The sequence below is a fragment of the Myripristis murdjan genome, chromosome 19, assembly GCF_902150065.1.
Source record: "Myripristis murdjan chromosome 19, fMyrMur1.1, whole genome shotgun sequence".
NCBI classification, from domain to species: Eukaryota; Metazoa; Chordata; class Actinopteri; order Holocentriformes; family Holocentridae; genus Myripristis; species Myripristis murdjan.
This window is the reverse complement of record NC_043998.1, coordinates 7,365,538-7,379,979: the sequence shown is the minus strand read 5'-3', so window position 1 is coordinate 7,379,979 and position 14,442 is coordinate 7,365,538. Positions and strand designations below refer to the sequence as shown.

General features: G+C 46.4%; 1 protein-coding gene across 8 annotated transcripts in view; it reads right to left on the bottom strand.

Annotated features, from left to right (window-relative positions):
* tcf7l2 (transcription factor 7 like 2) overlaps positions 1–14,442 on the bottom strand; it is a 99,654-nt gene that overhangs the window by 7,177 nt on the left and 78,035 nt on the right. For 3 of the 8 annotated variants that reach the window (XM_030077742.1, XM_030077746.1, XM_030077749.1), the window contains 8 exons: positions 12,837–12,969; positions 9,540–9,642; positions 8,465–8,551; positions 2,910–3,035; positions 2,624–2,786; positions 1,724–1,831; positions 985–1,033; positions 48–98 (listed from right to left, as the gene is read on the bottom strand). In XM_030077742.1, coding sequence (XP_029933602.1) covers positions 48–98; positions 985–1,033; positions 1,724–1,831; positions 2,624–2,786; positions 2,910–3,035; positions 8,465–8,551; positions 9,540–9,642; positions 12,837–12,969 — 820 coding nt within the window. Of the gene's footprint in view, positions 1–47; positions 99–984; positions 1,034–1,723; positions 1,832–2,623; positions 2,787–2,909; positions 3,051–8,464; positions 8,552–9,539; positions 9,643–12,836; positions 12,970–14,442 lie in introns of all 8 variants that reach the window. The other 5 variants (XM_030077741.1, XM_030077745.1, XM_030077748.1 and 2 more) reach the window with 3 other exon arrangements.

Sequence of the window (14,442 nt, the reverse complement as noted above, 5' to 3'; positions counted from 1 at the left end):
ATAAATAAAACAAGTTAGTAATTTAATACTCAAAATGACATTAGCACCTGTAATCGGAGGGAGTGAAAGGCAAGGGTTTGGAAAATATTCTCTGTGTTCTGAAAAAAAGAACAGATAGAGAGGCCTTCAAGAAGGGATCCGTCACCAAAACGAGCGCAAAATACATGATAACAAATCGGCATTTCTCCTTGTCAACTCACAATATGATCAGAGGAATATGAATCATGTGAATAAAATGGATAAATAATAGAATTAGCAAACCTCCTTAATTTTAAGATGTGGGTGATTTTTTTTTTTATGTTGATATAAAAGCATGCATGAAGGCAAGCAAGGGGGCAGCCCAACACACACACGCAGCTGTGCACGCTCACACGCACACACGCATGCATGCACACACACACACACAGTCTCCTACACACACACACACACACACACACACACAGTACAAGCGCAGTCTATCTGCAGGGCACAGGCATTATAACACAGGGCCACGCACACAACACTGGCAAAGTTAATGGTTCTCACAATGCTTAAATTTCACATTCTCAAAACACACATATCACAGTATCAGAACGCTAAGGGGCAAAAGTGGGGAAGGGAGGGGGGGGTGGGGGTGTCAGAGGGGAGGTGAGATGGAGTGTGGGGTGTCATGCATATTCAGTTGTTATTAGCTGGGGAAGGGAAGGGAAAGACGGGAAAAGGGGGGTGTTACAAGCAACTCTACCATTTAAATATTGCATTGGGTAGCATAACTATACAAAAAAAAAAAAAAAAAGAAAAGAAAAAAACTATATATATACACATATATATATAAATATATAAATATATATATATACACAAGCCAGGCACAATAACAAAAAGGGAGCACAAAAAAAAAAAACACAACAGTAGAAAAAAAGCTTGACTTTTATCTTGTGAGATGTCACATAAGCCTGACACATGATGGGGCTCTTCTAATATGAGAGATAATTGCAGCTCACTTACCATTGCCCTCTGCTTGCTGCTTTTCCCTTTTTCTCTTCTTCTTTTTCCCCTGTTGGTTGCCCGCCAAAAAAATAGAAATAGAAAAATAGGAATAGACAGGAACCTTAGTTATTATATTGCAGAAGGCCCAAAAACATGAAACAGAGCATAGGGCTCATCTTTGTGTTTACTTATTTATTCATTCATTCTTTCTCTGGCTTTTTTTTTTTTCTTTCTTTCTGTCTCTGCCCTCCGGTTTGTAACAGCCACTGCAGGCCAGACCACAATTCTCCCTCCTCTCTCCGTCTCTCTCTCTCTGTTTCTTGTTCTGTTCTTTTCTTCTTTGGCTGCTCTTTTGTCTTATTTTCCTCTGCTTTATGAACATGTAGAAGGGCGTCTGGTTGGCAAGGCAGACGTCTCTAGGCTGCCTGTGGAAAGCTCCACTGGTCAGCTCAGTCCTGACACTGGACACACCATGGTGAGACCGTGCATTTACACTGCATTCATGTGCCAGAATTTAAGTGTTCAGGGAGTAAACCACATAAGATGGGCTTAGTTTAAACAGCCTTAAAGCGTTATGTTACAGACTCATGTCGCTGCAGTTTATCCTGTCTTAGAGATCCATTCACAGAGAAATTACAGGGAAGATAGGTAAGCCATCTAAAACTAAAACAAGTGGTTGCAAGTGCTTGTCCTGGACGCCAGTCCTAGCAAGGGGAGGAAGACCAGGGAGTTACGACTTGTAAACTTAAAAACTTACATAGTTGTCTCGTGCTGACCAGCCGGGGTACAGCTGCATGTGGAGCTGTCGCTCTTTCCTGGCCAGCTCGTAGTACTTGGCCTGCTCCTCTCGTGATAGGGCGTGCCACTGTGAGACGGAAGGGGACAGAGAGACAGAGGGTTTCACGCAAATCTTTCAACATTTTCGATGACCTCTACTTTATAGACCTCTCATTTCCCCTTAAATTTTAAGGAGCTTCAAAGTTAGAAAAAAAAATCCTACATTGTACATCGATGTCACAAACATATTCTATATAAGCTGCTGCATCGTGCTTCTGTTGGAGTGAAAGAGTCAAACCCGCGTCATTACATTAAATGGAAAATATCTAGATGTCTGATGCATCATTTTACACACATTATTCCCTGTAATTCAGCAGAACATTTCTGGTATCTTCGGAAGCCATGGGACCGCCACTAGAATTTCAAATAAAGTTCTGTGGGTTTGAACAAAGCTCGGCATGCATTTGTAACGTCGAAGCCGCTGATGAGACCAACAGAGTCGAAGAGGCTAAAGCCGCAATGACTTCCATCGCAAAAACGAGGGACGCTCATTCAACGACTCAGCTGACCTCAACAGTGGAATAAGCACATCTCTCATCAGCGAGTTGGTGAGATAGTGAGACTCATGTAGACTCAGCCACTGAATTATGTGCTCATTCCACAGGGAGAGTCACTTCAATAAACCCTCAGCAATTCTGATCACTGCAGGTTTTAAATAGTCCGGTTGAGGTCATGATTGGAGCGGATGAACTGGATTCAAAGCTTTAAGGCGCGCCGCTCAGCATACCAGGTCACCAGGCCACCTCAAAAAAAAAAAAAAAAAAACTTTCAACTTTTTGCTAGGCCATTCAGCCGGGCCAACGCGGCGTTAGTGGCTTACCCTCCGCCCCAGGATCTGGTTGATGGCGGCGCTCTCCTTCAGCGTGCACTCGGCCACCACCTTGGCCCGCATCTCCTTCATGTAGAGCATGAAGGCGTTCAGAGGCTTCTTTATGTGCGGCTGTTTCTTCTTCTCCTCCTCCTTTTTAGCGTCTGAATGTTTCCTGCGGCGGGCCAGAGGACAGGAGAGGCAAAGCGAGAGTCAAAACAGTGCGGGCAAATTTCAAACGGGGGGCGAGAAGCTCTGAGGAGAGGGGCGGTTTCGGCGGCGCGGGTGGGCTACTCACGAGCTGTTGAGGGAGCTGATGTCGCTGTGGGAGGACTCCTGCTTGACGTTGGGTGTGACAATGGCTGGGTGGGGGATGCCCGTGGTGTGCAAACTGTGGTGAGGGGGCACCATGTGTGGGGGGAACCTGGAGGACAGAAGACTGTGTAAATCGTCAGAGTGGACACGGGTGAAATGGGAGGATGGAGCACAAGTATACACAAGACTACAAACAGCTGGCGGCGGCGCAACTCCATCCCAACGTCGAAATCAAATGCTGGTCAAATTACAAGGTGCTTACACTGCAAAAACGCAAAATCTTACCAAGATTATTTGTCTTATTTCAAGTCAAAAATGTCTTATTTCTAGTCAAAATATCTCATTACACTTAAAATAAGACATGATCACCTCTGAAGTAAATTGTTTTTAGTCAATTTTCAAAAATTTGCAAAATTTGCCAGTGGAAAAAGTGAAAATTCACTTGAAATAAGTGAAAATTAGCTAGAAACAAGAAACAAATTTTGCCAATGAAACAAGCAAATTTTCACTTGTTTCAAGCAAATTTTCACTTGAAACAAGAGACAATTGTCTAAAAACAAGTTACTTCTGAGGTGATCATGTCTTATTTTAAGTGTAATGAGATATTTTGACTAGTAATAAGACATTTTTGACTTGAAATAAGACAAATAATCTTGGTAAGATTTTGAGTTTTTGCAGTGTATTTATTTTTTATTTTTTTAAATTGGAATGGAATTGGCCTTTAGCCGCAAGACATAAACACACATCTATACAAACATGCACATGTAAACGTTAAGGGCTGATTCCTGAATTGACGTTAACAACCCTATTGGTGCACATCCTCATCTTGGATAATTCTGAATGACTTTAATTTAAAGACGGAATACAGCCCGTGTGACTATACACTCCTCACAAAAAAAAATATTCTCTTAATCACACAGAACCAATTACAGTAAACCACCACAGAGTCAAATGCAGATTGAAAAAGCTTCATTGTGTGGAAAGGAAGAAAGTGCAGTCGGCACAAGGATAAATCTCTCCTGGTTGAAGGCCAATTCTGAACAAGCCGAATTATCCGCGCGGGAGCCGAGCACTTGAACCCGAACGCGTCCTTGTCGTCGGGTTTTATCCGGCTCAATTAGTTTGTCAGGAGAGGTTTTGGTTTTGCGCGAAGCCGTCGAGGGCCCGGCACACCTTGAGCTTTTGAACTCGCTCGAATGGAGAGATTGTGTACGTCGCGATCCGAGGGGCCGCGGCTCCTCCCGCCCGCGCCTCGGAAACCGATTCAGCTGCTGCTGCTTCTCGGCGTGGACAAGTTAGGCTTTTAAAGGGAGCAAGGTTATGTCTGCATTAGCAATTATCGCCAATGAAAGCCGGGGCGCCTTGCTTCCACGGCCGCTTTTCATGACGCCAAACGCATATCGCGTGACTTCTTTCCGTCGTCCTTTGACATCGAGAAAATTGGACATTGGAAACTGACATTGAGCAAATGCGTTGATACAGATGTCGCCGGCTTTGCATGTGACCTCCTGTGAACCCCCATCAGGGAACGTGCGATGCATGACAATGCTCTATCGCCGTGAATATCTCCTCAGGGGTTGCCTTCTATTTGGCAGTGGCCTCCTCCCCATCCTTTTCTGCCGATTCAGCATTGTCAGCGCTATTGACATTTTTATCTCCCTCGCTCTACAAACCTATCATCATTTCATCATCTCCTACAGCTCCATCTATTGAGGCCAGAAACCCCTATCTAGGAAATCATTTCACCGGCTGGAACAGACATGAGCCATCTGTGTGTATGTGTGTGTGTGTGTGTGTGTGTGTGTCTATGACGCTAATTATACGTGTCCGATTATCTGAAATTTGAGTGTGTTTCTGTTTACAGTGCGGCACCTTCGCGACACGTGACCGTACACAAATTTAGGAGAGCGGGAGAAGAGGATGAAGGAGAAGAAAAAAGAAGGAATAATTTTTTTTTTTTTTTTTTTTAACAGCTCATTATCCGGCTGTGTCTGGCTGCATGGCTCCGAGCCAGAATATAATGATGAGGATAAACTCGCCAGGAACAACTAGTTTCTGTTGGAGGCCATCTCAGGGGAGTGCCAGTGCGCTCCCCCCTCAAACTCTTTTCCTCTCCTCTCTCTCTCTCTCTCTCTTTTTCTCCTTTCCCCTCTTCTCCCTTCATCACTGACACATTGGTGTTTGTGCCATGTCATCCGTTGATGGGGAGCTCGGCAGCAGTGGCTGCAGATCGCCCATCATTAGGCTGCTGCATTTCCTCGCTCACTGTTTCCTCTCTCTCTCTCTCCCTCCCTCCCTCCCTTCTCCTCCTCTCTCTGTGCACTTGTTAAAATTTCCTCTGTTCCGAGATCTATTTTTTCTCTTCTTCTTCTTCCTCTTTTTCTCCTCTCTGTCCCCTCACCACCTCCACGCTCCTTTTCCCTTCCACTCTCTCTCTCTGTCTTGCTCTCTTCCATCCCTCCCTCCCTCCCCCTGCTGCCACTGCATGGCCCAGGTTATGGTTTAAACATGATGGCCATCCCTTTGAAGCGCGGGGGCATCATCATCATCCAGGCTCATCAGCAGCGAGCGGCGCCTTGGACCAATTTAACCAACACAGAGAAGGAGACGCGGCGGAGACCCCCAACCATCCGCCCACCCTAACCCCCGGGCTCCTACGTCTCAATCTGAAAGGTAGGAAAGGCTGCGGGTGTGTGTGTGTGTGTGTGTGTGTGTGTGTGTGCGCGAGGGAGGGGGGTGCGGCGGTGGTGTGGGGTGGGGTCACTGGTGCAGCAAGCCCAGTGTCAGCCAGTGCCATTTAATTGCCAATGCGAAGCGGTAGCCCCCGTGCCTGTTTAATGTATAATGACCCGGCCGGTTCGCTTCTCCCATTCCCCGGGAAAAGAGAGGGAGTGGGCTGATGGGGGAACATATCAAAGGGCAGGCTTAAGCATAAGGGGGCGAGTGAGCCTTCACATCCTCCCACCTGTCTTCACACACACACGCACGCACGCGCACACACACAATAAGGGACCCGAGCCGGCTCCAACCCCATTATCAAAATAATGTCTTTCATTTGCTCCGATGACTGTCTCTGCTCTCCTCGGCTCCCTTTCCTCCCCTTCCTAAAAGAATGTATTTTTTAACAGGACCTAGGTGTAAGGTGCTCATTGCAGGACGACGAGGTACGAGCTTCCTTCCCTGAATCCTAATTCGGCTCAGGGTAAGGCACGGGGGACTGATACCGAAGCGGTGCTCTCCTGCGAAGACCTGACTCCCTACAAGAGTACAAGGCCAGGATGTCTTTCTCGGCGTTTTCTCGCAGTCAAACCTCCTCCCTACAAATCGCCTGAGCTGTCAGAGCAGTCTGGTCCGCTCTTTGAACAGCACCAGCCAGCCAGCTGAAAGCCACGGAAAGGATTCTGTCATTTTTTTGGTAACACAATTAGCCAAATCTTTACCGTATTTCGCCGACGAGCCAAAATATATATATATATTTTTTGCTTTAGTTTTTTGTTTGTGTTTTTCATGAGATGTGTTAACCTTCCCATTCTCCAGAGAGCTCCCAGAGCCCTGCATCTATTCAGTTATACTAATTCAATTAGGGACCTCATCACAGGGCATTAGCTCTTCCCCATGGCCAGTCCCCCCCACACCCCAGCCAGCAGATTCAATTAGCTGCACTGGAAATAAGATGATCACAATGTAGAGGTTGTCATTAAGGGACCAAATTAGCGGTCACTTAAAGCCCAGGTCGGCTGGATACCGCTGCCAGATCCAGATGTCTGGACAGGCCCGTCTGTCTGACCCTCTGCACCTGAGGCCTGCTCCATTTACCGAGAACAGGCCACGGGGTAAACCCGACTCCAAGCTCCAGAGAGCTGAGAGTGAGCTTTAAACTGGAACATTTTGAAACTAGATCCTCCATCTATTCATAAAGCAAGACTGAGATTTGGGCAGGGCTGTAAAGGGGAGTCAAGCCATTCATTGCATCCATGTATCACTAACACATTATGACAATTGAACTGCTTCAGTCTGCTGAAACAAATAAATAGAATTAACCACTGACTTTTACCTGAATCGCTACAAAGTGCTTTGAATCAAATCACACATGATTCATAATATAATCATCATATAACTATAAATTGCAACTTTCTTTGTCAATATAGTTTTTTTTTTTTTTTTTAAATAAAATAAACAATATTAAGTAATTCTGTCATATTTTTACATCTCAGAGGAAAACAATAGCCTTACATTATTGCATATGTTTATTAAAGGTTATCAATTTTGGCAAAAAGCACTGCAGTTTGCAAATTTTAATCAATTTGACCAATCAATCCGAATTGTTCCAATAAAGAAATATCTTTCTTATATCATATTGCCAACTAGTCAGTTGGGAATCACATCTCCAGATATGGGCCATTAAAAATGTGTCAGGCCAGCAAAAATAACAGAAAAAGTGACTTTAAAAAAAAAAAAAAACTTTTTGTATGTAACACGGGCTGCACTGACTGGGCAAACTTATTGCCAGAGCCAAAATGGATACAAATAAACTCTCCTGCTCTCAGGGCTATGCTTTAAAAAGCCAGTCCTCCTTTGTTTCTCCTCCCTCCCTGCATCTACATGATCCATCAATGTCACAGAGGTCTAAACACGCTGCCCTCAGGAGCTGCTTTTCCAATCAGCCTGTAATTAAACTGAAGCTTGGCCTCATCCCTAGACTCCACACCAGGCCCGTCCCAAGTCCCCCGCTGCACGCGCTTGTGCAGCGGAGGGTGAGGAGGAGGGGTGGAGGGCGGGGAGAGGGTGGGAGGCTGTTTGTTTTTCTGTGTTGTCGCTTTGTTGGACGCTCGGCGCCTACAAATCACGGGCTTTTCGTCATCCGCAATTAATTCTTTCTCCTTCCCACACAATATAGAGGACCTGCGTCCCCCAGGGGAACAATAAGCAGTTTAACACCAGTTGACAAACAAGACACACATGCACACAAAATGGCAACACACACACACACACATATATGCACGCCCCCATGGGTGCACTTAAGTCCAGAGCAGCACTTGAGCTGGACCCTAATGGGCTGGACTAAAGCCCTAGTCAAGTGTCAGGCCCTGGCTTATATCATCTAGTGCCCTTCAAAGTGTTGCTATGTTTGTTTATCTGTCTGGCTGCTGAAACTCACAGCAAGGACATGCCCCAACTCATTTCAGATCTGCCTGACATGCAGTAGGGGTAAACGTTCTTCAGGGGCCTCATTAGAAAATGATAAATATAATTAATATTTGAGCATGCTCGCTGGAGCCCACGCTGGAGAATTGGCCTTTTGAACACAGAGATGGGAGTGTAAGCTCTCCTTAAGGGAGAAGTTGCTGCTCAGCGTCTCTGTATGTGTGACAGTGTGTGTGTGTGATGCCTGTGCAATGGACTCACAGCTCTCTCTCTCTCTCTTTCTCTCTCTCACACACACTCACACACACACATAACTGCATGTACGTGCAAGTGAGAAAGAGGGAGAGAGAGAGAGAGAGAGTGTGTGTGTTTATTTCCTAAGGCTCAACTCACCTTGACATGGATGCGTTGACAGTGAGCGCAGTTGGGTAGGGGTGTCTAAAACCCCCTGTTGTGATTGGATAAACAGGTTGACCTTGCCTGGGAAGGGGGAAGAAAAGAAGAAAGGAGAGAAGGTAAAGGAACCGGGTTGATGGAAGAGGAGAAGGTAAAGCCCTGTCTCTCTCCTCTCCCCATCGTGGGCCTCTTTATTCTCATTTGATCAGGACAAAAATCTAGGGGATTGCAGAGCGCAGATCAAAGGCAGGAAAAACTCTGAACAATTTGAATGCCACAAATCTTGATAGGAATGGCTAATTAAATTTCATAACCCTTCGCTCGGTGTCGACAGAGCGGGGCCCCCTTCCTCCCCAAGCTGGAACTAGGTGTTTTGTTGTGATAATTAAAGACGAAGCGTGGGTCTCTTTAATGGAGCCATCACGCTAATTGAGGTCTACACATCCAAAGACAAACAATAATGAATGTAAATTTATACCAAAATAAAGTGCAGCAAATCAAAGGGCGCCGTGGCTGCGCTCGGGGCCTCTCTCGGTATTTAGATCGCGGTGAGAAAACATTAAATTAACAGAGCTTAATTTGTAGCCTTTTGTCATATTAACAAGTGTTGACAAGAGTTACCAGGGGAGAGCCCCCATGTGGAATTGTGGGTAAAATACGGGCAATCACGGTTCATTACTCTAATTGGACCATACAGAGACATGCAAAATAGCATTCGCCACAAAGAAGCAAGTTGGGGTTGGCGGGGGCCCGAGGAGGCTGCAGTGGACTTCTGTGGTCCAGAAGTCGGTGCAGTGATGGAGGGAGGAAAGTTAAGGCAGAGGCAGACCTGAAATCTGCTCCAACACAGACTATGAACCCCGACATGGGACGGGTAGAGACGGACACCGCTTCCATAATTGACTTTGCAAACATTAAAAAAGCAACAACACTATATTGCTACACGATATGCATGTAAGATAATAGCTGCTTTTTATGTGCATTAATCATATTGTCATGTCATTCTGCGATGCTCCAAGCCTTTTCACATTATCAACACAGTATCAAGAGTAATAAAAAGGGATTCGCTTACTGTGGTACTAACCATCCCAGCGGATGGGGGATCTGGCCAACAGTGCCAGGCGACAGTGGGTAATAAGGAGATATATCTGGAGGATGTGGAGGCCTTGGAATTCCTGTGGAAGAGAGAAGATGGTAGGAGCACAAGGGGCAGAGGAGGTGGACAGACAAGATCATGACAGAGAGAAAATCCAAATCTCCGTCAGCGCTGAATTTGTGAAGAGTTTTCGCAGACATCACACGAGTGCAGATGGGAGGAAGAGGAAGAAGAGGAGGAGGAGGAGGAGGAGGAGGAGGAGGAAGAGAGCTCGTGCTCACATGTACACAGTGCTAAATCACACTTCGAGATCAAAGGCCTTTTTTGAGATGGCGGTGGCACGACGTGTTGGAAGAGGCAGAGGGGAAAGAGGTGAGGAAAAAAAAAATAAAAAACACCGACACGAATCTTGTCACATTTGCGTACTGAATCAGGAGATTAACAAAGGCAAATGATGAAGGGTTTGGAAGTGAAGAAAACACAATCACATAATTAAAGCTATCCCAGTGATCAGAGAGCTGCTAATGTGGGGCTGCAGGTTGAATCTGCCTTCTGATTTTCACCGACATGTCGAGCGGATGGTGGGTTTTAGCTGACACCATATACATGAATAAAGCAATGTTTGAAATACACGTGCTATCACGGGTTTTAGTTATCTATCATGTGGTGAAATCCTCGGGACGTGACTTTTCGAGTTGAAGTCAATACATATGACTCAGATTAATGACTAGTTGAGTAGCTAAAGGTGCTGGTGTTTGTTTAACGTCATGCATTTTGGCAGCAATGACAATGTGAAGCGGGATAAGTGCGGTAGGTAGGGGTTTTTTTGCTCTCCTGCTTCCATTTACCAAAGACATCCCAGTGGTCCGACTCAAATTGAGCAAAAAAAAAACAACAAAAACCACCGCAAAAGACAGAAACTGGCTTTTTTATCCAGCGGCTGACAAACAATGACAGAGACGTACATCTTAAGGACAGCTCTTGTCGAGGGCATTGCTAAACGATCACAGCGTCCAGAGCATCGCCTTTACTTTCCATGGCAGCTGACAGGCAAAGGAGCTGCATCGGCGCGCCGTCCCCGAATAAATGCCTTGGAAAGGTCCCGCTTTAAAAATAACTTTCTCTCTCATGACAGACTTGAAACAGGGAACACTGGATGAATGCTGGAGAGCGGAGGGAAGTGTGTGAGCGTGGCGGGCCAGGAACAGGGGAACTTTCGTTTTGGCCGGTGCGCTTTTTTCCCCCCACCTCACAGCTGGCCTGCCGGCGCAGCTGTTGTTCCTGAACGGGACGGTGCCAATACGGCCCAAGTAGACCCCGCTGAGCACTTCTGCAGATCTAATTCCCCCCTCGCAGATCGGCGCTTGGCCCGGGCTGCCGCTCACACCCAGAGTCCCACAGCTGATCCAGGTATCCAGGAATGCGGCCCGAGAGCGATTCTGTCACTGATGGACAACGACGCATTTGGAACGGTATGTCCAAGCAAGACGACTGTGCAAGGACTTAATAAAGAAAAAAAAAATAGAAAAAAAAAAAACGCCTCCCAGTCATCTTGGAGAACGCTGCTCTAACTGAAGCATGTCCTGTTAAAAAGAAAGCCTCACCAATATTATCCCATCGCCACCCAGTGCTCGAGTCCTAATACAGCTCATTAATTAATTAAACACTAAGCTCAATTAAGCAGTGCCATTAAGCACTACATTAAACAGCAGCTGGCTAATTATTCCCCCCTTTGTAAGGACCCATCATAATAAGGGGACATTATTACCTAAAAACACGAACTAAATCCACCAGAGACCACTGAAAAGCAGGAAATTATTCACTGCGCTGAAAACGCATTAACCTGAAAAGGATGTGCTGAATGACAGCGGCAAAATTAAAATGCTTAGTCAAGATGCTCGCCGAAATGGATGAAATGGCCTAAAAAAAAATGTAGGCTGAATGGGCGGGAGCGCCGGGGGGCTGTGGGCCGGCTCCTAAGCCTGTTGTGTTGCTGGAGAGCAGGGAGTCAACAGGCTGCACGGAGGCCTGTTCCGGGGACCCGGGAGCCGCGTGATCAATCAAAAACCTGCTTGCACCGAGCAGGCGTCTGATAGCTCCGTGTCGCTCAGCGGGCCTTGTTTTCTACTTTGTGCGTCGAGGATGTTTTGTGCGCTTAGGTGGAGACCGCATTCCAGATGGACAGGCTTTTTTTTTTTTTTCCCCCGCCTCAACTCCCTAAAGCTGAGAGTGAGGATCTGCTGTGTTTACTGCTCTCTGCTATTTCAATATTAAGGCCTCCGACCACAGCGCCTGTCCCGTCTGAGGTCCAGGAAGCGGACTTGCGGTCACGAGGAGTGTGGCTCGCTAAATTCCGCGTTTAACATGAACGCCTGCTCAGGTTTGTGATTCCTAATGTGAGGCCATTTTCCACCATAGCAAAACCATGTTAATGACCAACACGCTGAAACGAATCAGCAACACATGAGAACAGCAGTAGTGAACATGAGGGACTTTCGCCGCTTCATGTCCTGCAATAACCACCATGATGATATATTAAACATAACCGGTTATGCTAATGATCCCATTAATTAAGCTCATTAATGCGTTAATTAGCAAATATTTCTGTCAACATGCTTATCTTTACGTAACACGCGGGTGCTACTAATATGAACTTTGTACCTTGAAGCATTAAGGAGTGACAGTAGTTTCAAGAAAATGATTTTTTTTTTTTCTCATTAAGATGCAAATGAGTGCGGTGAGGTGCTTCCAAAATCCAATCAGATCATCTACCGGGGGGAAGCTGTACTCTAAGCAGGAAGTTTCTTCTATGTATTGTTCTTGACTGATTGTGTTTACAACTGTGTGTCAACACTGAGACAGGCAGAAACCATAATGACATAATGTTCTGGATACCACATACCATGGTGGTGGGACAAAGTGAAACATTTACAAATACAGTTCAAATACAGTTTTCTGAAAGGCGCTTTTTACATGTTCGTCCACTTTTCTTCACCTGCTTATGGAGCTGAGAGATAAACCCAGCTTTTTTCATTCAGATACCTTGAAAACACCTTGAATTTCTCTCTTTTCCTCTAATCACCTATCATGATATTAACAGAAATGATACTTTACCAAAGAGACACTTACACTACTTAAAAACTACTTAAAAACCAAATTAATAATAACACTTTTTCCTGATACTGTTGACATGTCTGGTAAATACATATAATACATATAATAAATCATCACCTGTTCATGAAGAGAAAAGCGTTCTGTGTGCTTTGGCCCTACCTGTTTTGGGGTCCACGTCTGTCTGTAGGTGGGGTGGGGGGTTCCCCGGTGTGAAGTGCTCATTGCTGTAGGTGATCAGAGGCGTGAGTGGGTGCACATGGTGAGGGTGCTGTACCACTGGAACCTTATTAGACTGATAGAGAGAGAAGATGAGAGAGAGACAGACAGAAAGAAAGAAAAAGGAGTGAGAGAAAGAGAGAGAAACAGCGAGGAAGAGGGGGGGAAAAAAGGAAGCCAAGGTGTTAATATTTGGGTTAGGCCGTAAGAGATCGCAGGCGCCTGCCACAGAATTACAACTTGGCCTGAAAGCCCTCGAAAGGAGAGCGATCAAATTCTGTGTGGAGTCGGGGCGCCAAACCGCCAAACCACAGTGAAAATACTGTGGTTTGTAATTAAGAACACTTCTGTGGTGTCACCCTGGAATTCAGTAATACAATCTAAGAGGCTTGGGGGAGCCGCCAGTTCACATTTGGAGCTGGTGTGTGTGTGATGAGGCACTTTTAAGCGCGGTTGTGGTGATCGATCATCTGCAAACCGCCAAATCAAGGCAGCGCGTGTGAATCCACAGTCATTAGCAGCGCCAGTCAGCGATTTGCTCCGTTCTCCTCCTCCTTCTCCTCCCTTCTCTCGACTCTCGAGCCTCCTTCTGGCCTCCCCTGCTCCTCTCTCTCTCTCCCCCCTTCCCTCCTCTATCCCCGCAGGGCCTGGTTCATGGAGGGTTAGGGTGTATTGTAATAGAGGGGTTAGGGAGAGAGGAGGTGGGAGGTGGGGCTGAAAATCCATTTCTGCATTTTTGCCAAATTAGTTTTAGCTATGTAATCTTCTCTTTGTGCTGCTAAGTGGCGCAGGCCCCCTTTTTTCAATTACCCAAAGATTACAGTGGAGCTTTAGGGGTGTGCTGCCGTGGGCCCCCGTGTTAACCGGAGCTCAGCCCCTCTCATCAGGCCAGGCCGGGACAGACACTAATACACACAGTCCCCAACCACAAGATAACCAGATTAGAGCTCGGCTGTAAATTAGGCTGGTGGCAGAGGCTGCTCTCGCCTCTTTACCCACATATCCTTATCCTGCCCTCAGCAGTCAAAGAAGCAGCACTAATCAGGCTTATCATAACATGGATGATATGTTCAGGGGGAGAGGAGGAGACAGCAAGCTGCTCGTGTGTGTGTGTGTGTGTGCTCAATCTGCTCTCTCACAGGCCACACACCCTCATTAGCTACCCTAACCCATGCAAGAAAAAAAAAAAGATTCACTGTGGCACATTTCCAAGACTTTGAAAAACATTAATGGGACGAGATGTTGGCGGGGGGCATACATACATAAGATGCTCGGTTGCCCAACGCTCATTGACTATACAAATGCTAAGCTGTGGGCTCGGGCCGAGACAAATGTGAGCAGAGCTTAACGCCGAGAACGAGTCATCTCCACGGGCCGGTCGAGGCTGGAGTTAATATCGGCTGTAAACGCGCCCGCGTGGGGGCCCCGAACACACCGGCAGTCAATCCACTACACCCTTGCTCGGAATTTGGGTAGTTAAAAGCCGCCCGGCCGCACGGTCCACGCAAAGCCTCGGCCATCTAGACCTCGATCCTCCGATGGGGAGGGG